This window comes from Hylaeus volcanicus, chromosome 7, assembly GCF_026283585.1.
Source record: "Hylaeus volcanicus isolate JK05 chromosome 7, UHH_iyHylVolc1.0_haploid, whole genome shotgun sequence".
Lineage (NCBI taxonomy): Eukaryota > Metazoa > Arthropoda > Insecta > Hymenoptera > Colletidae > Hylaeus > Hylaeus volcanicus.
This window is the reverse complement of record NC_071982.1, coordinates 8321861-8348281: the sequence shown is the minus strand read 5'-3', so window position 1 is coordinate 8348281 and position 26421 is coordinate 8321861. Positions and strand designations below refer to the sequence as shown.

General features: G+C 42.8%; 2 protein-coding genes across 6 annotated transcripts in view; both read left to right on the top strand.

Annotated features, from left to right (window-relative positions):
- The window catches only part of LOC128880094 (octopamine receptor beta-3R-like), a 100547-nt gene that overhangs the window by 41335 nt on the left and 32791 nt on the right, over positions 1 to 26421 (top strand). The window contains exon 4 of one of the 5 annotated variants that reach the window (XM_054129798.1): positions 13558 to 13940. The exons of 3 other annotated variants lie outside the window; for them this stretch is intronic. In XM_054129798.1, coding sequence (XP_053985773.1) covers positions 13558 to 13796 — 239 coding nt within the window. In that variant the 3' untranslated portion in view covers positions 13797 to 13940. Of the gene's footprint in view, positions 1 to 13466; positions 13941 to 26421 lie in introns of those variants that run through there. One more of the 5 variants, XM_054129799.1, reaches the window with a different exon arrangement.
- The window catches only part of LOC128880096 (octopamine receptor beta-1R-like), a 50331-nt gene continuing 45573 nt past the window's right edge, over positions 21664 to 26421 (top strand). Inside the window, exon 1 of the mRNA XM_054129800.1 lies at positions 21664 to 22718. The gene's annotated coding sequence lies outside the window, so the exon portion shown is untranslated. The remainder of the gene's footprint in view (positions 22719 to 26421) is intronic.

Below are 26421 nucleotides of genomic sequence, written 5' to 3'. Positions count from 1 at the left end.
AAAAAGATTGCAGAAACGGAAACGTAACACGATAAACGCAATATAACTATCCTCAACACTTGTGGGGGGGGGGGGGGTCGCCTTTGACACTCGGCGAGGGAGCAGTGTAATATGACCCTAACCGACTGCTTTTTTTTCGGACCTCTTTGTCTTTCACTCTTTATCCATTTCTACGTTCGACTCGAGCCAAATGTAAACACGGATAAGTGCAGTGTTCGGGTCCAGATTTTCTTGCACTTATCCATTGTTTACTGTAATATGATCCTAACCGATTGATACGCTTCTGCCGACTGCTTTTTTTCCCTCGGACCTCTTTCTCTTTCACTCTTTATCCATTTCTACGTTCGACGCTCGACTCGAGCCAAATATAAACACGGATAAGTGCAGTGTTCGGGTCCCGATTTTTTTTTGCATTTATCCAATCTTTACTGTATTCAGAAAATTGAGAAAAATGACGAAAACGAACGGAAAGGACGCAGGGAGAAAAAGAGAGCGACAGGGAAAGCATTTAAACGCAAACGGGTAGCTGCGAATGAATGGGCAACGAGATGGAAACAATGGTTCCATAAGGGTAGAGCGTGTTTCATGGAGTGAAGATGACCGGAAAATGCGCAGAATGCACCCGAGACATCAGCGATGACGCAGTGTCCATGTGCTCGCGTCTGACAGCGTGGGAGGAAGCGGGGGCTTCAAAGCGGGTCTCTGAAATAACCGCCTCTGTTTTCATTGCGGATTCCAATATTGAGACTGGCAGTGATACGTAGATAATGCCATCGGGGCGTATGGAAAAAAAAAGCAATTCTAACGGTGGATATATATTCGCGATCTAAAAATAACCGGAGGACTGTCGTAGGCGATCTGAAAAGAGACGTTATACTTGGCGCAAGCGGAAAGATGAATGTCAAGTTCGAGAAAGCCGCGTGGGCGGTGCCAATGCACGTCGGGAGGGTAACGATTCCTCGCGTTTCACCGGAGAAATCAAAATGATCGGAAACCGACGAGTGTTGAATATTTAGCTAAATAACACACGCGGGTTTCGAGTATTTCTTGGTGTCACTAGAGAAACGGACGATGTCGATTGGACGAAGACAGAGCAGGAAAATGAATATTTTATTTCAGAATAAAGTAAACATCTGTCTGAAAGAACATTTTGTTCTCTTTGTTCGAAAAATCCCTTAAATTTCAGGTGTTCTTTAGAACGGGGCGCAATAAGGAGACAGCTCCAAACATTGATCCTTCCCCCACTACTCTGAAACAGAAGGATGGAATCCGGAACGACCTAATTTCATAATTAGGTACCGATATTGAATAGTATTAATGTAAACATGTATACTGTCTACGTGGAAATACTGTCAGAGGAGGTTTGATGTATTTGTTTTGGCGACGGGGTGGGCGTAGATGTGGGAAATATTGCATACAGTTAATGTATATACTGTCTACGTGGAAATACTGTCTGAGAGGGTTTGGGGCATTTTTCTTTTTGCGAAAGCTGAAGGTTACAATATTGATTACTGCTACTGTATATACTCTCACCATGAAAACACTATCTGAGCAAGTTTGGGATAGCATTTAATGGGGACTGTGATGTTGAATAGTCTTAATGTAAACATATGTATACTGTCTACGTGGAAATACTGTCTGAGAGGGTTTGGAGCATTTTCTTGCGGGGGCTGGGGGTGGCCATATTGATTACTGCCAAATACTCTCTTCATGCAAATGCTGTCTGTGTAGGTATTGAATAGAGTCAGTATATATATGTCTAAATTAAATATAATAATAGCAATAATTTAAGGTCATATTTTTCGTTCCTCCGACACAAAGTTAAACCAAGTTTGGTAATTTCGAATGTAAGTGTTAATTTTACGCTTACACTTACACTTACGCTGCCTCCGAAATGATTATCTAATATAATTCACTATAAAGGAAATAGAAATTTATTATAAATTAACTAGAAATCACTTCGTACCTTTTAGTGCACAGATTACAAATTTTTCGAAGTCGCTTACATTCTTCTTCCAAAAATTATTTTTCCCTACGTAAAACCCTCCCACGCTTCCAGGAAGACTGCCCCGAGGAACACGTTGCGCTAACCTCGCACGACTAATCCCCGACCGAGAGTGCTCGCGCGAAATTTCACGCTGGGCACCCGTGACCACCTGAATTCCTCGTAAAGCGAGAAAAGAGATACAGGCTTGTGGCCTCGCTTGGGGTTCCGTTTCTTTGGATCCGGGTGGAAGCGCCGAGGACGTTCGAAGGTCGCCTTTTTAATTGGAACGACATGTAAGAGATCGTTTGGAAAAGGGGGCGAGGTGTGCGGCGAATAGAGGTCAGAATCTCCATAGAGGCTTGGTGGAAACGATTGTAAAGCTCTCGTAAAACGGGTAACGTCGATGCCGTTTTACGAGGTCCGGTGTCCCAGCGATCATCGACGTCGCGCGCGCCTCGAATTCGAGATTCTCTTTCTCCCTGCGTCCTGCATTTTTAAGGGTACCTACCGCTTTATTTTATGCAGGCTCCCGTCGAGGTTTATTGCCCCCTCCCCCGTCCAACGACTGTATTCGCGGTTACGGGGTGCGGGAAATGCTTATTTATTTCTGGCTGTTCCTCTCGGTCGCGCGGAAACGGCGAGGTGCTTTTATTGCGAACTTCACAGGTGTCGAGATTTCCTAACGGTAGAGTGGAAATATTCCTTGGAAAATGTATCTGTGGAAAGTTTGTATATACTGCATTATTTATAGAATCTTCTTACAAGTTACATTTACATGTTGTCTTCGCTGTCAACCCCTCGGAACCAGATTCTCCATAATTCTCAGGAATCGCCCGTTCCATTCCTTTAGATTCGCCCCTATTACACACGGATCGCGGAGTTCTCCTTATGGTGATCGTAAAATTTCCTTTTCTAATTCGCGGGGCAATATTCGCTGACTCGTGGGGTTCGAGTGGCGTCCTCGAAACAAACTATCCCTCTTCCGAGCCGAACCGAAGAGTCACGAGTACATTTTACTTTTCACGAGGCAGGCTAAATCCACCAACACCCACGCTATTTTCCTTCGGCCCTTTATCTTCGAGTTTGCCTTCTCATCTCGTCGCGTCACGAGGGAATCCTTTTGCTTCGTACATCCTTCCGTTGTATTTCACTCGATCCGTTCCATAAACCGACGACGAGGACTTTGCATCGACACCTTTCGGAAAGAAAGCGAAACGAACCGTTCGCTGCACAAATCGATCGATTCGTGACACAAAATGTTGAGAAATCTGATCTGAATTGCCTCTGGAATAAATTATTTATTATTCAAAAAATTCTTCGGCATTTTTTTTTACTTACAACATAAACTTAAAAATGCAAAATTGCCGCCTCTTTTTTTAACGATAACAATGAGTACCAGCGACCTATAATAAAATATATTAACAGTTGACTGCACCAAGTGCTTCGACACTTGAATTTAAGATTTTTTCGAAAAGTTAATCGATTTGTGCAGTGAACGGGTGAAATAATTCTCCCTGCGTCTCGCCGTTTTGCGAACGTATTATTCCGTTTCGGGCGTATTATTACGTGAAATGAAGCCGGGTGGTGCTCGTCAGAAAAATTAGAGAGCGCACACGGGCAAAGAGGCGCGTGGCCATTTGCATGACGACGTTGCACGCCCACTGTTTGGCCTCGAGTGTTGCAATCTTTCAGAATAACGAGCAGCTTTCGGTCGGGAGATTATGGTGGGTCACGCGTGCATTGCAAATAACAGACAGCCGCGTGCAACCGCGAGACCGCCCTTTCTCAGGGTGTCGCCTCTCAGGGCCAGTCCGAAAATAACCACCACGACCTTAAGTCTGTCTGAGTATAGCGTTCAAAGGGGGACACGACATGCACTCCGTGAGGTGTGCACGGCCCTCCGGGCTTGTGTTCATTTTCTTGGAATCGAATTGTCCCTTGTTATCAAAGACAAAGATGCGTGCTCGCGGCCCTTTTTGAAGACGTCCGTCTCTTGTTTCGAGTGGAGCACTGAGAGATTCATAGAAAAAGCTTCAAAGAATGCACTGATGCATTTTTCGGATTTTTAAAAACGTCACCTCGAGCTGGTATTTACGAAATAAAAATTTATTTACAATTTTTAATATTGCACAAATCAGATCTGCTCGAAATAAAAATATATTCTGGAAGAGCAATCCCTCCCTATTAAAATGAGAGAAAGAACAGGTCGATAGGATGAATAGTTCCAGAGAAAAAAAATTCAAATCCACAACCCATTTTCACGAAAAGGGGCAAAAATCGCAATATTTCGAGGCTTGTATTCCTTAAAAGGGTTTCGAAACGAGCAAAAAGATGACTCAAAACCCCTTTAAATGAATATTTATAGGATTGGATGTATGGGGTTACACACGTGTCGCGTAGGGAGTTAAAGAATGGATCATTGAGGAAGAGAGCGGGAAAAGGGGGTGGAGATCAAGTTCAGCGGAGAACCTAGAACTCCACGGTGGGATTTCTGACTATCGAGCACGAGAATTGTGTAATAGGGCCATTGGCGTCGGTCCAAAGTCTACGGTTCCGTGCTTGCGCCAGAACTCCTGGCTTCGGAATCCGAGGGTAGTGCAGGTGGACGGTCGACGTGAAACTCTGGACCGAGATGAACGTGTTCGAAATTGGGTCATATGCGAGCAGCCGTTGCAGCTGAGCAATTAATAGCTCGGCGATGGAATAGTTCTTGCAAATGTTGTGTAACGTTCGCTCGGTGTAGCCGTCATTAATTGGAGGAAAAAAGAACACGCAAACATCGAATAACGAGGGGATCTTTCGCTGTTTCATCTATTATAGCGAATTAAATCGGTCGGCGTTGTTGCGCCCTGCTCTCTGTTTCAATTGAAACGTTCTTTTCGATGCGAGTCGCTTCGAATGTATTTTCTTTAATGAATAAAGATCGAACAGAGCCCCCGCGGTATTGTTCGACTAACCCGACAAAGAAATTCTGAATTTCATGCATTTTAATGGGAGGGTTCCGTTCGTCCGCAAACACTTGACGGCGGGGACTCGAAGAAACGAAATTATTCCGAATTACAAAAGAATGGCTGCGAACGCTTGCAGTTGTCCGCGCGATAATTGTGATTGTTCTTCCATTCCTTGAATAAATCAGAGTCTCGTCTGTACGTCGACGCGAATATAACGAGTCGCGTATTTATTTTCCGACGAATCGACGAAATTTATTACTTTAATCCCATTCAAGCTTCCAGTGTTCGCTGCAACAGAGTCGCGAGGTGTAGTAGCTTTATTCATTGGATCGCGTCCAAGTTATTTTCATTTTCATCTCCATTTGCTCGCCGTCTGCCAAGGACGTGTAATTCACGGCTGATGGTGTAAGGGGTTAGAAAATATGCATAGAATATTTCAAGAAATTCCCCCCTGGCCCCAAACCCCCCGGCATCGGAGCTGGCAAGAAATACTACTAATAATTTCCTCGGGCGTGAATCTGCTCTCGCGGAGCCAGAAGAAAACCAATATGCAAAGTGAAAGGAGAAAATGGAAAAGTTTCTGAAGAAACGCGAAATTGCCTGTAGACCTCGCCGTTTCTTTCATGTTCTCTCGGCACCGGTGCTCCGAGTCGCAGAAATAGTCTCTTCTCTCGCTGGACACGAATGGAAACATTCGATCAAAGACGAGTTTCACGTTCGAGTCCACCTTTCTTTCGCGACGCGTGTTTCTCGTCGAAAATTAATCGAATCAAGTACCCAAACGTATAAATTAAGTTGACGAAGTTAATCGTAAACAGTTGCGCTTGAATTTTGACACGATTGGGTGGATCAGCTCGTGAAACGGTCCCTTTATCTATTGGCCTTTCGTCGCTCCGATGATAAATGACCCCGATATGAAATTGGAAACGCGATCCATAGACGCGAATTTGCAGCAGTTATTTATTGTTATTACCGCAATTTCGATCGCGTACAACGGCTGAAAAGAATTACTTCAACCTTGAACCACGAGGACTTTGGGGTTTTCCGTGGCAGTTCCTAGAATCCTCTTCTATTCAGTTCCAAACTTCCTCTCTAAACTATTAAACCGATTTTAAAGATTTGTTTAGTAATAGATACACTATCCCCGAGTAACATAGGCTATGATTTATTTTGTTATAAATACGTTTTCAATTTCAAATCTCCAAATTTGTAAACAAAGTTTTGTCATCATGGTACAGTAAAGTTTGCTCGGCCGTTCCGAATTAAGTCATTTAGTACTCGCTCTCATAGTATAAAACCTAAATACGCTTTACGCATCGATCCGAAGAATTATCCTCAGGATTGTGGGATTCAACGAAAGACAGTGCGCAGATTTGCATCTGCCTACGCACGGTGAATAACGCAGCACAGGTTGCATCTACTGCAATCGAGGGAATTTGCTTAGGATCGGTAATTACGTGACGCGACTACGCTAATGCGTCGCCTAGGTGCTCCGTCTAACGGTGACCTATGTATAGCGTAATCCTAGCAATATACGCACAATCAAATTATGACTGAACGGTAAGTGCATTGCTCGAAGATCCAGCTCGCAAACATTGACGACGACATTGTTTACACGACACGGTCTACATCGCTTGGACACTCGGCGTTGTTGATCGAGAACTTAAGTACACGAATCTGTGCGGTAAACACGACCACTGATCTAAACAGAGTAGGGGATTTTGTTGGCAAATAATACATCGATAAAGGTCGAACTGCTTCTCGGGGAAGTCATCGCAATTCTCGAGGTATATACACTCGGCTTCCGAGCTCTTTTGTTTAATTTTGAGCTGACAGAAGTCAGTTTAGTATTACGAGGAGTGTCAGATCCGGAATGTAAAACGCTCCGTACACGATACGAACTGTCGTACAACAAGTTGCTTCGACAAGTCGTACGACAAATTCCTTTGACGTCGAGTCCCATCGACCATCTGGATAAGAGTTACATCGTCTGTGGCGCGTTTTCGTACGATACCATCGTAAACACCTCATACACAACAAGATCTGTCGTACGACAAATCGCTTCGACGTGTCCCATCGATCGTTTGAATGAGAGTCGTACGACAGATCGTATCGTATAAGCGGCGTTTAACTATCTGAGTATTTATACTTGAGAGACTCGAAGCTCTATCGATCCGTCAAGGTCGCCTGGCAATTCAACTCCCCCAAGCACCGAATATTCCCACATTATTATTCCAATGAGGACTGCCCTATCGACGCGTCGTCCCTGCAAGGTCTCATAATAGAGATCGCAGTGTTTGGAGACGCCACGGCGAGATTTCACGTTCTGTGTGCGATCAGAGAGAGACAGAGATTGGGATAGAACGTGTTCTGCAGTGGCGCAAAACTCGCGTCGCATAGAAAGAGAGTTGCGCGACTGGGGGTAGTTTTCTTCCGCCCTCGCTGGACCCTGGCCAAGTAACTTTTCTTCTTCCCTTTCATCGTGATTCCTGGTCGCCCTTATCAGGAACAGGTTATACTTACTTTCGCGAACTCGGAGGTTCGTTCGTTGGTTCCCGGTCACCGAGAATGTACCGAGCTTCCCGAATTTCTTTCGATTACTCCGAAAAGTGGAACGACTTCCCTCTGCTTTTTCCGTTGGAAAGGTGCAGCTGGCCTTCTTTCTCGCCCGCAGGCGAAACTTCTCGCGAACGAGCGCGAGCTGGACGTTTTAGAAATTATTGTAAAAAATTGGAGACGCGAGATGATTAGGAGTCTCTTCGAGATTTACGTTGGTAATTCCGAATTGAAGGCGGCGACATTTAAAATTCGACTGAGGAGATAAGAGGGACCTCGAGGGGCTCCGATGCTGGATGCGAGACGTCGAGATTTAAGCTTAAAAGCTTTGCGCGTCGTCGTCAAAGCATTCTACCTCGCGAAGTGACACTTGAAATTTCGATGCTCAAAGCCTCCCTTATTTCGACGCCGAAGATTTCAGGTGGCCGCCGCGTTTCGTCTGGTCTTCCGAGCGGGAATTGAATCGGAAGCTCCGAAGGGTCTAAGTGTCTCTCATTAAGATTACGCACGTTAAATCGTACACGTCAGGAGCATCTCCGATGCATGGTTGAAAGCTTCCGTCTCGGGTAGCAAAGTGTCAGGTATACGAGTGCGAGTGTGCCTCGTCCTTTGCGAATCAAAGGTAAAACAACATTCAGAGTTCAGCGCTTGAGATCGAACGTACTCGAAGCTACATTTTTCCGTTATACTCGCGAATTCCATGCACCCAAGTTGAAACCTCAAAGTCTCTGAGCGCGAAGATCAAAGGTACACAATTAATAATGTTAAATCAAAGTTAATCGCGGTCGCTTGAAAGCTGCCAGCTTTAATGATCAATAACGCTGCGTTTATTCGTAATGGAATATTAATTTTCATTTCGGTTCAATTAAATGTCGTTAATATTTCACGTCACATTTTACGGGTTTTTGTATTATTCAGAAGATTTCGGTGAGCTTTAAATGCAATGTAAATAGTACTCAATTATTTGAGTCGTTCATTGCTCAAATCGATTAACTTCATATAAAGTTAAGAAATGCGGTGTAATAATGTTTGTCGTTTAATGGTGTTAATATTTATTATTCGAGAATGCTATTATAAATATAATTGCTAGAAATCGTAACGTACCGTAGGGATTTTGGGTTTGGATGGGCCAAAAAGTCTATTACTGATAATGTAGTGAATATATACGACTTGTCGTACAACTTGTCGTACGATTCACACTCTTACTATGCTTTCTGCTGACACGATGCAATCGATCCTTTAAACGTCCCATACACGATACGACCCTCGTACGACTTGTACGACAAGTTGTACGACATATCGTACGGACACCTCCAATTTTGTCATTAAATATAAATGTAAATTACAGCTGTACCAAGTGCTTTGACACTTAAATGTAAGATGTTCAAAAAGTGGAGTTATCCGATTCGTGCAGTGAACGGCTCATTTCCAGGTTCTAGAGCCACGCGAACCCAAAGTAATTCGTACCAATTATACGATGAGGTTTGAAGCGACTATCCGGATAGGCTTCTGTCTAGAGTGTAACACTGATTAACCGAAATGAAGTAACGATGGGTTTAACGCTGGATATTTCCCTTATTACCTGGATCCTTCGCTCGAGTTTAATTCGGTTAAATGAACGCTGATTCGAACCGTATGTGTGTTAACGGTGTCGCGATGTTCGTGACAGCGAAATGTACGTTTCGCTTCCCGTAGGAAAGGCCTCCTGGTACCTGGAGCTCGAGTCATCAAAACGAGGTTGCCGGTGACCGCAATCAACTCGGATTCTCAGTTGATCAGTTCGAATTAGTTCACGATACGCGACTGTGGTCTTCCATTTGCGGATTTCAGCGTTAACGCGAGTCCAATCGTTGGTATTTCCAACAGGAGCGTTACCACCGTCGAGATATATCGAACTCTACTAGCAAATCTGTGGAACCTATACATAGTCGATAGAAACCGGTACAAATCGTAATGTAACGTAGGGACTTTGGGTTAGGATGGGCCAAAAAATCTATTACTGATAATGTAGTAAATATATACCTTCGCAACAATATTTTTAGTTCTGCCTAATGCACGCGGTATCTTTCTATTTTTAACTGAAAATTAGTCCCCCTCCCCCCTCAAAAAAAAATTCAAAAATCCAATAAACGAATATTTTAATTTTGGCAATATTTTTATTCCTTCGCAGTGAAATCGATACGAGAAATTCAGTAAAAATAGTTAAAAAATTCTAGGATAATTATTTCTCAAGTTATCGTCAAAAAACTGTACAAAATTTTAAGTAAACTACCTCAGGAAAGTTTTTTGAAGCAAAAATAACATCATATTCGGATTCAGCACCTAAAAAAACCTATAGATACCGAATTTCGTGATAATTGGATAAAATTGTTGTATTACTTAAAATGACCCCTGGGATTGACCAAAATCGTGACCCAAGATTAGCTAGCCAACGTTAAAGGTCCATAACTTCTTCAATTCTTAGCCGATTTACTCCATCCATACGGTGTTGGAAAGCTCTTTTAAAGCCCAACAAATGTTGTTTAATGCTAAAAAACGGTTAGATGACTTTATCACACTTGCCGATTTTCGACCAAAAAATTTTTATTTCTAAATCTCGCCCAAAATATAGTTTTCAACGTTTTTGGGATAAGAAACACGATTCTGAAGTCGGTTTCTGGATAAAAAAAATGTTATCACGTGATTTACTTACAAAACACTCTTCTTTGTTGGGTAAGGTCTGGGTTAGGTCTGGAAACTACCCTAGGAAAATTTTTTAAAGCAAAAATAACATCATATTCGGATTCAGCGAAATAATCTGTATACTAATGGTGCCGCGAGTCTAGAAAGTTTGGGAATCTCTGCCCAACAGTATAAACGTTCGATTTTTCTGGAAAGTCGAAAGAGCGCACGTTTACTCTTCAAACTGATTTCCTATCCGATGAAAATCGTCTCTACTTCGTTAAATCGACGCAAATATATTCCCGACTCGTCTACTCGCGTCGAACGTCCGAGTGTCCTGCTTCGAGCCAGAGACCGCTACAGCGTCAAAGAGAAAAGTTTGCGTTGGGTCTCGAGGAAAAATCCCTAGCCTCCGAAGGAGAGCTAACATCGAAGGCAATCTTCGCGGCGGACGAGAAGAAAAAGTTGTCGACCTATCCCACATCGTTCTTAGGGTGTCTGGTTAATGAAGATTCGGAGGATTCCCAGGCTCTTTGGGAATACACGCGAACCGATCGATGTAAATGAGTCAGTCGCGCACTTTCCTACATAGGTAAATAGGTTAGCGGCATTGAGCGTGCGCCTTTAAGGCTGCTTTGCTCTTCCTTACGAGCCGCTTACCGAATCGATAACAGCAAAAAGCGAAATGTCCTCTAACGAAAACGGTGAATCCGTATGCATGCAGGCTGCGACCGGCCACCCTCGTCTTTTATTCGCCACGCGCGAGTCGTTAGGAAACCGATTACGCATTCACCGATCCATCGGGTGGGTGTTCATTATGCATCGGGCGAAACGGTAACTTCCACTTGTCACGCGTTCGAAGCCAGTCGAAGGGGACAGGAACGCCGAAGGCTGGACTTTGGGAGGTTAAAAAGCCAGCAAAGAGTTGATGATCAAAGTCGCGAATTTTTTCTCGAAAACTATTTCATTCCTCGTCGATCAATTTTCCTATTTCCGGAGATATAGCTATCGCGATCGACGACTGCGATTTAAATCCGAGCATTCGTCGCCGGAGAATCGAAGAGCAGCTGAGTCGCAATCGGATGCTCTAGGATTCCATTATCGGTTGCACCGAGGACTTCTATAGAAAAGCTTTTTCCCATTCCGAGATTGTTCGCTCGCTCTCAAGGTGATCGCGGTGTTCCGAATTAAACGTGGAAATGACGAGTCGGGGTACTAAGCGATCGTCGATAAGCCGTGCGATGCGTCTTATTCCGGTGAAAATTTGTTTCCAATTCGAAAGCACCTTCGACGATTCGAGAACGATGCGTCGTTTCCATGTGCCAGCAGCATTACCATTTTTCAAATTTTGCGAAGACGCACGATAGATCTTTTACTACAGCACTTTCACTTATATCGCAAACGTTTTCCACTGTAAATTTCCTTTTCAGATAGTTGAAAACTGAATCCACTTTTCACAATTTCATAGAAGAAATGCATAATTCAACTAACTTCCTCCTTGTCATTTCTCCGGTGATTTCTAAAAAAAATGAGTTTTGAACGAAAAGACAGTTACTGGCAGCTGTACTGAGAAAAAACTAGGGTAAAGTTTATATTTTATATTTATGTAAATTCGAAGGCAAGGACTTTTGGGAAATTTTAGTTATTCAATTTTAAACAGAAATGTGTAGTAAAATGACTGTAGAGGAAGATATTCTTTTAAATACAATACATACGCATGTAAAATATTTTAATATTTTAAATATTCTTGTTAAAAGGTTTGGAAGAATCAATAAGAGGAAATCATTTTTGATTGATTTATTTATTTTTATTTTATTTTTTGTACGAGCAAACCTCTCTAATAACAAGTTTTGAGCTCAGCACCACTTTTTTAAAAAAATTTTCTCTCAAATAACATTAAATTATACTTACAGTATAATTACAGTAATAATTACAGTTGAAAATAAATTCTGGAATTAATTCTACCTAGAATGGTCTTTCGTCCCACAGTTCGATGGTCACAGAGGGAACCGAAACGTGGTCGAGTCGGTAAAGATTCATTCGCCCCGATTAAACCTCGTTCGATTCGACCTCTTTGCCATTGTTATTAACCGAGAAAGATTATCAGCGGGTTCGATGTAATGAGCAATCCCGACGACGTAATAACAACGCACCCCAATCTGCTCGTTCATCGATTGCTTTCTAATTATGCGTTTCAGCGAATCGGTCAGGGAAGATTTGGTTGAATGGACGGAAGTTGCGTAATCGAAAAATAATTACGCGACGCCAATCAGAGCTGGTGACATCCGTTTCGTAACGAATCATCGATCGGTGTCTACAATTTGCTCTACGGTAAACAAACAATTTGTACACTTACACGACGCTTGTTTTATTACTTGTTTCGAACGCCAAACGGGGTAACGCGACCACCCTCGTCATCGGTGTCGTCGCGTCCAAGACTGATCGGGCATGAACGATCTTTGATCGAGCACAATTTCGGTTAGCTCACCCGGGATTGCAGAATCGCATCTCTGTCAATGGCGAGGAATATTAACGCAATTTATCCGATCATCATTATGCACTGATTTGCACGCATGCACGAACCTCTGTGCGGATCGTCGTGCCCGCAAGCACGCTAATACCTAATTGTCCCGTCAAAGAGACGATAACCCGTGGCTGTCTCTATAGGGTGGATGCTATCGAACGATCGAAATGTTGCGGCTTTTCACCTTTCCCGAGGGTCTGTCACCTTTCCATTCCCATAGGAGGTCGTTACGCGACTCCTCGCAGGATGCAACTCGGCAGAGACGCGACTGTTACAACCTGCGAGGGAGGTTGGCGTAACTGAGCGAGGAGCGAGATGAACGGGAACAGATATTCGTGGGCAGCGTTTAATTTACCGAAAGTAAATTCAAATCAAGTCTGGTATCGAGAGGGCGGAATGAAACGCCATTCGATAACTGAATTCTTCCATCCAATTTGTGGATACCGAATGTGAAGCCCTTTTGTCCTTCATTTTCAAAAAGTCGGAGGATGAATTTGAAAGATTGCAATTTTTATTTCATCGGTTAGACCGAATTAAATTGGATTCGATACTCTTCGAACAAAATGCATTCAGAGCGTAGGTTGTTGACAAAATAATCTACATACAGCAAGGATTGGTTAAGTGTAAGCCAGAATTGACTGGATAAATGCAAGTCGTACGACAAATCGCTTCGACGAGTCCCTTCGACCGTTTGAATGGAACTTGCAATGTCTGAACCGAGATGAAAATACTATTGTCTCACCGATACGCTTCTAGTACTAAATCAATTGTTTTCTCTTTGTTTCAGGTAAGTCCCAAAAGCTGACTAGATGAACTCGCACATATCTTACCACAGGTAATTATCGTATCGTTGTTTCTCATTAACCACGAAATATTAGGTCGTCCGTTACCACTAAAAATTGAACAACAAAGCGAAACGAGGATTCGGCTAACCGCCACTGACTGCAGTGGCTTCCACTGTCTAAATATGACACTTCCGTATACGTCACGGGGCATCCTCGCTCGCTGTTTCACGGATTATTCACAAGCCCATTATATTATGTGTGCGTCGAGGCCTCGACGCTGCCAGAAACTCACGGAAATCCGTTGGCGCGAAATACGCGCTAACGCTATCTAGCAAGACCTACAATGCTCGCGTCCAATAAATTTTCACACGGCCAGCCCTTTGGATTCCGGTCGGACAGCGATGAAAAACTGCCAAATCGAACACCTCCATGCGTTCGTACTTTTTCATAAAGCCGACGCACTCTTCCGACCGCCCCGTGTCTTGCTGCCTGACGTTTCAATAATTTACGAGAACCTGTATAGCACGCTCATATGTTGCCCGACACGTGTTGCTCATCGATTATGGAGCGAAATCTCGAAAACTCTCGAGCACACGGTACGCCGCGTGATGTATGCACGGAAGTGAGTGTTGTTCGCGGATTATGTCGTCGATTTTGTGCGTCGAATCGGCCGACTCTAAATAAAAAATCGGCTAAAATATTTGGTCGGGCAAAATTCTCCCTCCAAAGATTAGAATTTATTTCCCGGTGTTTTCTTAACGAACTCGAAAAATCTCGAAAGGGAAGTAAGACGCGTGACACAATGGTTACCGCGGGCGAGGGGTTTGAGGGAGTTGAAGCGAGCGAAACAAGAGGGCTCGCGACGTATCGATTAACGTGTCCAGACGAACTTGACACAGCACGGTGCAGGGACACGTGGGCGGTCGAGAAGCAATGTGGGCGAAGGGGGTATCGAAAAAAAGGATAGCAATAGTCAGCGATGGGCTCAAGGCGCTCCGAATCTATTCATAAATACAAACTGGTTTCGATGAAACTAGGAACTGTTTGAAAAAAAGTCGAATGTTCTTGACGTAATTTCGAAATAATTTTAGAAAATTGAAGACAACGTAAAAATAAAACCGTAAATAAATATAACCAACGTAAAATATAACCAATATCGTTGAGTTCTGTTGTCTCGGGAACAAATTGATCGTTCTGTCGGTGTCGAATTCCCATCGCTAACGACAGTAGGCCGCCTACCCTCCCCGACACGGTTCCCAGTGCACCCCCGCAGGCCGCCCTGTTACGTTCGTCGAAAAATATCAACTTGACCGAGTTCGGCTGCGCCCTTTCTCTTGACCCGACCCACCCTCGGTTTGGGAATCGTGTTTGCAGCGTAAGTCGTGCAGATTATCCGGATGAAAAACGTCTTCCGAAGTTCTGCCGCGAGTGGTACCAAGCGGCACATCGTGGTGTACTTTTCGAATTTTCATTTTCCGTTTTCCCATTCTTCTTTTTTTTTTAACTCGATTTTTCTCGAGAATCGTCACGGTTTAAGGGAAGTCTGAACGTTTGGACTAGCGCGAGCCCCTAGATGCGTCCGATTTGCTTCCCACCGTGATTTCTCCGATTCTATTAGTCGCAACTTGATAAAATTAAGCTCGTTATTTTTGTTATACTGTAAGGGGTCATGCTTCTTTGCTCATTTTTTTCGAAATCATATTACAAAACGATTTATTTTAAACTTTATGCGAATATTTATTATGCTTTTATAATTATGTTAGAATTTTTCCAAGAAGAAATATGAATATTACATTGAACTTCACAGTCACCGCGAGCGTAAAAGTTAACATGTGGCTTTGGAAATATACAGAAAAAAAGAGTGCAGTTTCAGTGCATTTATGGTAGAGATATTTGTGCATTTATGGAGAATTTACTGTAGTGCAAACATTCACGCTTCCCTTAAAGTCTTTCTAAAATTTCTAGTCGATCAACATCCGCAGATCTTCAAGAATTTATAGACTCCCTAGCTCTTGAAGCACTGCGCAAATTTATCCTTTCGTCGATACAGGATAAGAATGTTTTTTTCAAACCATTCTCTACACGAGCACGATCGCAGCGACTGAGCCAACCTCCCTCGTAACAAAAGACGCGCGCTCGCACTCATAAAAAGAACTGTCTCCGATGTCAAAGAAATTCGAACCAGATTCCTGTAACTCCTCTCCTTCCTCGATTTCAAAGCAAAGTAATCTCCAGACGTTCCCTTGATCGCTGGAACTGCGACGCGTCTCCAGCCCCCGTTTCGCTTCCAACGCAGACAATTCGAATCGATCGTTCCGTTCGTATTGTCAGCGTTATCGTGGCCATTAATCAAGGATGCCTCCGCGAATCTTGTTGCGTTCATTGTTTCCGTGAAAGTGGCATCGTTATCTCAAGGTGGCCGCGAACGATGCTCCACTTTTGGGCCCCTTTGTCGTAGAAATAATTAACGCGTGCTACCCGCGCGAACGATATTAATTTTCACGAGCGGCAGAGGTTGCTGTGGCCTGTGACAGGAACAGGACACCTCGGACCTCTTTTCGTCCGTAACAGCTCCTTGCGAGACCACGTGGTCTTGCTCGAAACTACTTCGAAACTCGCTCGAAACGTTACAAATACCTGCGATTGGGAACTTCGTTCGTTTCCACGCCTCACCTTTAACTAAATAATTGGCCCGCCGCCGGGACCAAGTTGCACTACTTACCAAAAGTTTTTCTAGTCGAGCAGCGCATTTCGCGAATTCTTGTTGATCCCGTTGGGAATTACAGCAATTTCGAATGTTCCAACAGCAAATCCCGTTTGTGGAAAGTTCCACTCTTCGGCGACGCGTTCGGAACTTTCTCACGCCTGATTCGAACCCGAGGTACGGTCAATTTATGCTATCCGCACAGACCCGGAACGGTTCCGTTTCGGCTCCGTTCCGACACAGACACGAGTGTTTATATTATACGTTCGTCGATCGGTGGTACCGATCAGTCAGTCTGTGCATTTATGGTAGAGATATTTGTGCATTTATGGAGACTGGGGTTACGTTGTGCACGCGTTTTCCACCGCAATTAATTTGAGTGGTTAAACCTCGTACGTCGTTTTTATTGGATTTTCAACCGGCATCGCTCAATTACAAATCTTTATCTATGGGCCAATAATGGCTTAAGATGTTTTTTTTTTAATACAAAAAAAAATTGCCAATGTCCTATAAAAATCCGTGTTATTTGCATCGCGTTGTGTGCCGAACAGAGATTGTCGCTCGGGTGACGCACGGTAATTAAACTTCTGTGTTGCTTATTCCGCTAAGATTTACAATTTAGACGTGTCGTCTGTTTCTGCGACGAGCTGCGCCACTTAATGGAAGTTCTTTTCGCTAATAAGACACTCGGGAAACTTTTCTTAGCCGACCTGGCTCCGCGGATATAGCAGTTTGTACGCGTTACTTGCACTGATATCGAGTAAAGTTAGAGCAGCAGTCTTCTATTTATAGCGCTATTGAGAGAGAGTTTCGTTATTAATTCTATTGTTTCCAATACCATTCGATAAGAAACGCGATGTCTGACGTATTATAGAGCTACACTACTGGCATCGGTAGTATCTTTGAAAATGTACTGTTTGTCATCGACATATATAGTTATTCAATTTTAACTCATTCGAGACGGCGATTTTTTTCGAACACGGTCCCCCAGAAACGAAATTTATTTTTTTCTTATATTCGTCATTTTTAATCAAAGAAACTTGTTTACTGTGGAAGTCCCCCAATTCGTAAGTGAATTCGCATAAATAAGACAATTGCACACAAAGGTAGTTTTATTAAATATTAACTTGGAATTCAACAAGATATTTCTGTTCAAACAATTATATTTTTCAATATAGTCCAATCATTTTGTCCGATATTATCATTTTGTAATTGGTAACACTGCCCGGCGAATTTTTTGGGAGTCGGTCATACCGAATAAAGTCGTTTTAGTATAGAGATTCGTGTTAATCTATATCCACCCTGAAATCCTCTCACAATAGCAAGTTTTATTTTCACGAAGAATTACAGCACGCATCTAATGTCAGCTTTTACAAGAGTTTGCGGTACTTAAGGAAATTCCTGTTCCTCTATAACGTACTTAGAAAGCTTTTCTGATGGTTTCTAGTAGCTTGTAAGAGGCACTATACCTCGCTGTACGGTCTCCTTTAATATCGAGTTATGTTACTTTAACGTAGTTCCTTTTATCACCAATGCATTTAGAAGACTCTCTCGATCGATTCTACCATGATTTATTACTCGAGCACAGTTCATAACTGGAAGAGGGTTCTTTTCAGTGATAACCTATTTAGACCGACTTTTATCAACCGAGTCCATTCAACGCCGTAACTTTGCTGCCGCTGTCTGGTTTGGCATCGTTCTCCGGTACTCGAATTAAAAACCGAGGACGTGCGAAATAGAACGAAATCTCTTCCGAATATTTATAACAAAGATTTCTCTCCGTCGAGGAAATTTTCGAGGAAATTTTAAATATGGCACCGCAGGAAATTAATTTTCAAAATTTTCTGGCAGCTCGTTGCGTCGGTTCGATTCGTTTCCTGTAAACGAGTCGCTCGGAATGGTTAGAGACATCGATGCAGATGCCGCCAGCTTGTCTCCCGACGGAGCATTCCAAGTTCAGACCAAGGAGAATCCGGAATTCGTTCAAGGCCGCTCGTAATCTCTCCGACACCGACGCTGCCATCGTTTGTCAATGTCGGAGATATTTCAACATTCGTCTCGCGCATCCCGCCCCCGGTTACATCTATATCCCACAAATTCCTCCCTTCTCCGATTACCGCTGCCAATGAAATCCAAGATTACACGTGTCCCGACACCTATTGACTCGTTCCACTGATTTCGATTCAATTACAATCATCCCCCCTCGATCAAATTTGCTTGCTCGAGCTGACGAATTATTTCTTTCGAATTTCGTTTTCGTCGACAAATATATTCGATTAAATACTACGTCGAGATTGAAACGATGAAATTGCTCGTTCTATTCGTTACACAGTCCTACTCAAACACGATCGACGTTTCGATTCATTCTACGTTTATTTCCGTCGAAGAAGGACACCTCACTGGGTTAAGGGAATCGTTCGGAACTTCGATAAATATGTATCCCGTTGAAAATCGGGTCAATTGCTCGCGACTGGTGCGCCGCTCCAACATTTAGAAACCCGAAAGCGATCGCACTGACTCCGGAGCATACCCCAGAACTTTGCGGGACCAGACACAGGATCACACTCTATCCAATTTGAAACAGTTTCGACGGGTAGCCTTCTGGCGACACTTACGACTACTTTGCGAGTCGCTTCCCGAATGCTTGAGAACGTAGCCGCGCGATGAATTCCATTTAAAGTCGCATCGAATTGCATTCCGAATCATTACGAATCACTCGGAGGGATGAGGTTACGTTCGAGCCTGTGCTTTGTAGGTAAATTAAATTTCAAGTTGTATCAACTTGCTAAGGAGTAAAATTACTTTCTCTAAATACTAGTTACGTCGACCATTCGCTAATCACTGATTAAGAAATGTCTGAATAATCAGACGTTATGTTGGAAATGTCCCAGAATTAGTGTAAAAACTGGAAAGGAGTAGCTGAGACGATTCTGAACAACAACTTCCTTTGCAAAAATGTCGAATGGTGCTTCGTTTTTGAATCATTAACGAAAAACCACCGACCAATCACAGCGCGCGAGAGGCGGGCTCGAGCCAGGAGACTCGGGTCAGCCATTGGGCCAGCGGCTGAGCGTGCGCTACTGAGACGCTGTGATTAGTCCACGGTTTTTCGTTAATAATTCAAAAACGAAGCATCATCCGACACTCTTGCAAAGGAAGTTGTTATTCAGAATCGTCTCGACTACCCCTCATTTTCGTTTCCTACACTAATTCTGGGACACCCTGTACAGGTGTTCGTTTCTGTCACCGCAAGATTACTCACCACAAGATTAGTCAGAGCACACTTCAGAAAGCTCAACGTCGTCGTTTTTCCGCAGTATGTTCGACGGTCTCGCAAAATGTGCAAATGTAAACAAATAGAGAGCGTGGTAGCGAAATAGCTTTGTCAATTATAAAAAGCTGATCACTTTAATAAACAACTGAACTGGCGGTCTTCCGGCTGCGGCGACGAGTTGCTTTGAGAACGCATCGTTGCGATTTACTTTCGGCCAGCCTTGAGACTCCCCCTCGAGGATATTGGACTCTGGCTGGTGTCCCATTTCAGAGGTAACGTAATTGTTAAACAGACGGGACGATAGCCGAGGGACGGAGGAAGAGTAACGAGGATCGGCGACTCCGTTGGGGGTGGAATCCGAGCGACTCTTTGCTTTCGTCACACTTTGTTTAGTGATTACGTCGCCTTTCGAAGAGAAGCGTCGTCGAGAATGTTCTCGGTTGATTGCGATGCTCGAATTATATTTGAGTTTTTTTTTTTCCTTAAGCCAAATTGTGATTTATCGAGATAATATACTGATTTTTCACCGAAGACGGAAGCAGTGATAATTTGATGGATTCCTTTGGTCTCGTCATCCCTTATTTCGTAATTACGTTACCCTTGAAATGAGGGTGGCTCGATATTCAGGGGAGTTCGTGGATGATCGATTGCATTCGCTGGCTCGCGGTGCTGGGTTTTTGATGGAACGTTGTTGACGTTAATTGAAAATGGCAGAATTCGTTATCCATTACGTACAGGGTGCTTTGTCAAATATGATTCCACTGTGTGGCTCTTTTTCTAGTAGGCATAATTAATTCTGTCCAAATCAGGTGTCAAAAACGAATTCCCATCGCTGTTTTTCTCAGCTGAACGATCATTTTATAACATTAATTTCCTAATCTTAAACGCTCAATTGTAAATAACTTTTCGCTCGAGTAATTGGTTAAATGATGTCGAACTTTGATACCGACGAATTCTTAACTGAAGTGGAAGAATAAACGTGAGAAAGAATTCACCCCGACACCTGGTATTAACAATTATTTCGATCGCTCTGATGGGCTCGTTTCATTATTGATAAGGGTTATTTCTGTTGCGGAGGGGTGAACCGCGAGCGTATAGAGGGTAGACTACTTAAACGGGAACATTTAACCGACCACCCATTGTTTATCGATATACTTCTCTATAATAAGATAACGTAACCATATTAATAAATTCAGTTGTAAACAGTGTTCAGTTCACGTATCTACAAGTACCCAAAATAGTCTAACGATACCATTTCGTACGGGTCACTCTATAGGAGTGTAGGGCAGGAGAGACGACAATAAATGTCAAGAAACTTACTTGAACCGTATTAACCGGTGTGCCTGAATTATTCTTTAAGGGCTATTCGTAGTTTTATTAAGAATGAAACTTTTCCAGGTCGGAAATTAAACACAAAGGGAAAAAATTATGGTTTTTGGAAATATCTTCGTTCCTTCATCGAACGAAGTTCGCGTGCTATGGTTCCGGTTGTCTTCTGTCCGAGAAATAATCGAATTAGGCCGCTTAATTTAACGACGCGTCAGTGGCCCGCGAACGCAGGACAACTCTATCGAGGAAATACTTTCTGTTATCGTAAAACTGTCGAAACTCATTCCCCGCGAAATGCGACCGGTTCTCGTGGTCTGTCATTTGTTTCTGAAATTCTGCCTCGATTTTCTTGGATGTCTTTGACCTGTGCTCTGTAATTTTCCACCTGGGCGCAAGCATAAATTGAGCAGTGAAACTCGGAGTTGGAAGATATGAGTTAACCCTTTATTTACTGGCGGGACTTATAAGACCAGGATGGATGTGTAGATTTTAAAAACTTTCGAACAATTCAATAAATAAAGGGTTAACCGTCTACGCAGTGAAACGTCGCCAGGGGCCCGCAATATTTCTTAAGAATTACTTTAATACTGAACTCTCATATTTTCATATATTTGGCCTTTAGTTATATTGTCCGGACCTTTAAAGATGAATAGTCACACTACTTTCGTTTACGTTTGAGAATAATCGTTTTTAAATTTATGAAGGTTCTAAGAGTTCATTCTTTGGATTAACTCGACTTGTATTTTATGAATTAATGTCAGAGATATATATTTTCATATATATATATGGCCTTTAGTTATATTGTCCCGACCTTTAAAAATGGATAGTCACTCTGCTTTTGCATACGTTTGAGAATAATCGTTTGCAATTTTATGAAGGTTCTAAGAGTACACACCAATATGGTACGAGCCAATATGGAGCCAATATGGACGCATTTTAAAAACTTGTGAAAATTTCAGTAAATAAAGGGTCAATAACGAATAACAAGAAGCGAAAGTAAAGGGAGTAATTGCATTAGCTGAAACACTTTATGAAATTCTCTTCCAATCTTCTCATTCGCCCCGTCTTCAATGTATGCATTAAACCTTTATTAAACGTTGATTTAATACCGCTCGTTATTTTCGTAGCGCCTGTAATTTCTGCTTGTCTATCCTGGCTCGAGGATGTCGAAACGCGAAACGGGAATTACAGCGACAATTTAATTATTCAAACCTCAGGTCTCCGACCTTTCGGCTCCGAAAGCCGACGATTCCGGCGAGCGCGCAGACAGCATAAAAATGGAAAGTGGTAACGTAAGAGATAAGAGCTCAAAAAAACGGAGACTCATAAAAAGTGGAGGAGTTGAAGGAGGCACGAGGCTCGCAGAAGAAGCGCGATGGAGAAGAGCGGGGGTGTTCGAAAAGGGACGGAAACGCGAAAAGAGCGTGACTCGCGTGGAGAGAAAGATGGCGACGTCGCGAACACGAGGGGGAGATACGCGGCGCCACGGTTGGTCGCGACCGCGTCGCTCAGTCTACCGGTGTCGACCGGCCAAACATGTCCAGCCGTTACTTTGCCAGTTAAAATCGCGTGGTTCGCATCCCTCGCTGCCACGATCTCCCGATCCGGTGATTACGGCTCGAAAAGTCGCGCGGAGTGTCTCGAATTGCGGCTCAAAACAAAAATCTTCGATCTACTTTGAGCCCATGCCGCGCTCAAAATAGTGATACCAGCGTGGTTTCTTTTGTAAATATTCGAGGAAAGTGCTGAGTCGCTGATTTGATCAAACGCGACGACGAGGGCTCAAACTTTCTTAGTTTGAGCCAACAAAATTGTGAAAAGTTTGTTTGGATTGTGTTGTGGTAGTGAGTTTTGTTCGAAACGTCGAATGGGACTCTGTAGTCGTTGAGTTTGTTACCAGTAACGAGGAAGAGTCACAAAAATTGTGCTCAAAACAGTGTGGTAGCAGTGAGTCTTTTTTTTTAAATATTTAACACGAGTTCGTAGGTAATAAGTTGATTCAACGCAACGAGAGTTGCTCAAAATTTAATTAAGCGTAATCGATACTCTAATTCACAAAGTAGTCAACCATCTTCGAGGTTCGAGCACCCCGTGTTATTTCACCTCAATTCTGTACTCGAAATTCTGGGAAATTTTATCAGGAAAATCGAAACGATCGACCGAAATAGTTTCTATCATTTGGAGAATAAAATTATCGCCGAAGGTTGTACGTGTAGTCGCCTGCAAATATAAAAATTTAATTCCTTAATTTTCAATCCAATTTAATAAAACTCACGCCGATTCTAATTATTAATATTTCCACATGTCTCCGCGCTCTCGTATCGAGAATTTTAATCGAGAACGGATCGATGGGTACTAATTAACGAAAGTGCGATTCGCGATCTTTTCTTCTTCGTCTCGAATACGAGTGCGAAGAGAAAATTCTTCGAGATTTCCAAGCGGATAACAATTTATATATAAAAAAAAAAGAGAAAGAAAACATATCGACCATATCAAAATAGATTTAAATAAAGTTACACATGTTTCCCACTCCGGCACATTTCTTGCTGCCAGCCAACAAACTGTTCGCGGCGAGACATCTTGTCTCTTTCTTCCCCCCTCTCTCTCTCTCCTGTAATTCATAAACTCGAAATTGCGGTTGCTCTCGTATAGCCATCGGAGCAAATCGTTCGTGACGGAAGCTCGTGCCGCCCTCCCCTTGTCCCCTAAAACGGAAATAATAACTCGCCTTCACAGGTCGATTCACGCGAGTTGCATGTGGTGGAAAATCCTCATGTAACACGCTGTTTTCCCTCCAAAAAGAATACTGTTTTCCGATCCGATGGCATTGCGCTCGTAACACCAATGCCAAGGCGTAAAGCTGGCTGAAGCTCGACTGCCACAACCAGCCACTAGAAACGTTTACTTGTCCGATTCGACGAAAAATCTCCGCGATCCATTTTAAATGTGAAACATTCTTCTTCTTTTTTTATTTTTATTTTTAAAGCTTAACGTGATTTATAAAAAAAAATGTTCTTCTGCACTTTAATTCTCTACAAAAGGACACAGTAAATAAGTCTCCAATATTCCACGAGTCAATTTATCACGCCTCGGTTGTGGTCTTAAGGATTTTAAAAATAAATCTTTCTTCGTCGTAACTTATACGCCGAAGACATCCTCAAGCCTCGGTCGGTCTTGATTTCAAAATAAAATGCTATACGTAATTTTGAAAATGTCAGGAATTATTGGGTAATTTTAAATTATTGACTTGAAAATATTAGGTGTCTCGAAAGTTTTTTCTTGTGAAAAAACAGATTTAGAAAATCGCAATGTCGTGTGCTGGCAATTTTTGCAATTCTTTTTATTTATTAATTGATGAAACTATAAACAAAACCATTGTTACTACAATCAACTACAAACGAAATACTATCGTTTTCCATAAAAAAACATTAACATTTGGAAAGTCAAATAGTCCCAGGTTCACATAGCTACATTAGGCATAAAATATTTTGTATGTATTACTATTTAAGAAAATGAAAGAAACTTTAGGGACAACCTAATAAAATCGAGTACAATAATACAGTCGAGCTTCTCTTCTTATAAACGAGGATCTCAAGAAAATTTATTCTCCTTTAAAGCAGAGAAAAATTAATGATCCGATTTATTAAAAAGCATAACTCATTTTATACGAGTTATACTTGGTCCAGTGAACGAAGATTCCATGATAGGCATCGTAAAGAAGAATAAGAGAAAACTGACTCCTTTCTGAATGCTCACCCAACGGAATGTTCTGCGGCATAAAAAGAAATTATCCCATTCCTTTTATCTCGTGCTACGTTCAAATTTCTGGCTAAATGGGAAATGCTAATTTTCCTTTAAAAAAAGAAAGAAAAAGAAAAAGAAAAAAGAGAAAGCAACCATAAGGACGAAAGTACCCGATACTCGTAAATAAAGTAATTATTGTTTCTCGCAAATGAAGTGTCATCATCTTCTGACATCACGTATTTCTTCGTACACGAGGCTCTAATAAAAGTTAAACGTACTGCTTGGAAATAACACAGGAGTCGAATGATGACACACTAGACACACAACAACAAGTCGAGAATACACAAATGAATTTTTTCATTAACCAGCAAGAAAGGATTCCACCTTGAACTTTCGATTCTTCCTTTATCGCATAGGAATTTTTAGGCCAAAGACGGGATAATATTCGATCAGAGAAAGAATCAACCTAATCCCTGACCGTCCACATAACAGTGGACGTTGCACAAGAGTCTCCTCGGTAGCTACTCGCAGGAACTCGCCACTTAACGAGGGACTCTGTACTCGTCTAGGAATGTTCCTCTTCTACTCGAACACGCTCGCGCTCCGAACCGAGTTGACTCCGCGCCTAACGATTACGCAAACCCGCTCTTTATTTTCCTGCAAGTTCGCTGTTTGATCATGAACAAGGCCGCGCGCGTTTAATTCACTGCCAGTGCGACAGGAACTGGCCGCGCGGCGTACGTAACAGCTCCATCGAGAAAACAGAACCGCGAAACTCGACGATTAACCTTTTTTATTGGCGATACGGCTCGCGTTGATTCCGTCTCCGCGTGCGACTGATTAAACTGAATGGGGTCTCGGACGAGCGGGATCGCCTTGGAAGTCGTTTCTCCTTTTCCGACTCGGAATTGCTGTCTCGCGGTCAGGGGGTTAGATATGACGGGATTAAGGGTGTTTGCGTTCGCGCTTGTTCGCCCATGTGCGAGTAGGTGAGGCCGCGGTTTATTGCCTTTGGGATTGGCATTCTCTGAGCAGAGGCTTGGTACGATACAACGCCAATAATTATCTGGACGACACTGAATCGCAACTTTACCGTGACTGCGCACGGTTCCCCTTTGTACCAACGATCCCGTTCTCTGGCTACGTGATTTCGTCTTTGAGGAATCTCGACGCTATTCTTGAATTAATTCCCACCGTCCTTGTTATGGGAGCGTAATTATTCAGGAGCAGCTCGATCTTGAATAAATGAGTCAACGTTGATCTGTAAGATGTCATTCGTCGAGTAGCGATTAAATACAAAGCGTGTCTCATGTTTTTGTGTAGAGAGTACATCGACCGAGGCTCGGATAGAATTTTCGTTTACCTCTGTCAGTAATAACAGAGTTGTTTTCGAGTCTAACGCGAGATTTCACGATTCGGCCGTCGCTTCCAGCCGTCGCCTCTAACCTCTCTTCAGTTTTGCATACGCAAACGTCCGGCAACTGTTGGCGGCCAGCGAGTCGTCTCTATGAATATTGCAGTATGTAAATTCAGCCCTCTTGAACTTGCTCTACTGTCAGCACTATTCTCTCTTTCTACCCCGTCTAACGTCTGTTGCATGCTCCTCTCCAGCGAAGGTCGTGCCGGCCTTTCAATCTGGATGCGTAACTCGTTCTTGCGTGTCAAGGCGAGCCCAGCCACGGGCGTTCGCCGAATCTGCGAGTGCAGATTTTCGGTGGAGAGGTTCCGCGATGTCAATTTCACAAAGATCCAACAATTTCTGAAGACATATGTCGGCCATATTGGATCCGCTATTTGGAATTTTGCAATTCTGATATCAGATTCGTAATTTGCGGCCCAAATGGCTCATAAGTATCAGATTTTATAAAAATCTAATAACTTTTTGATATACATGTCGGCCATATTG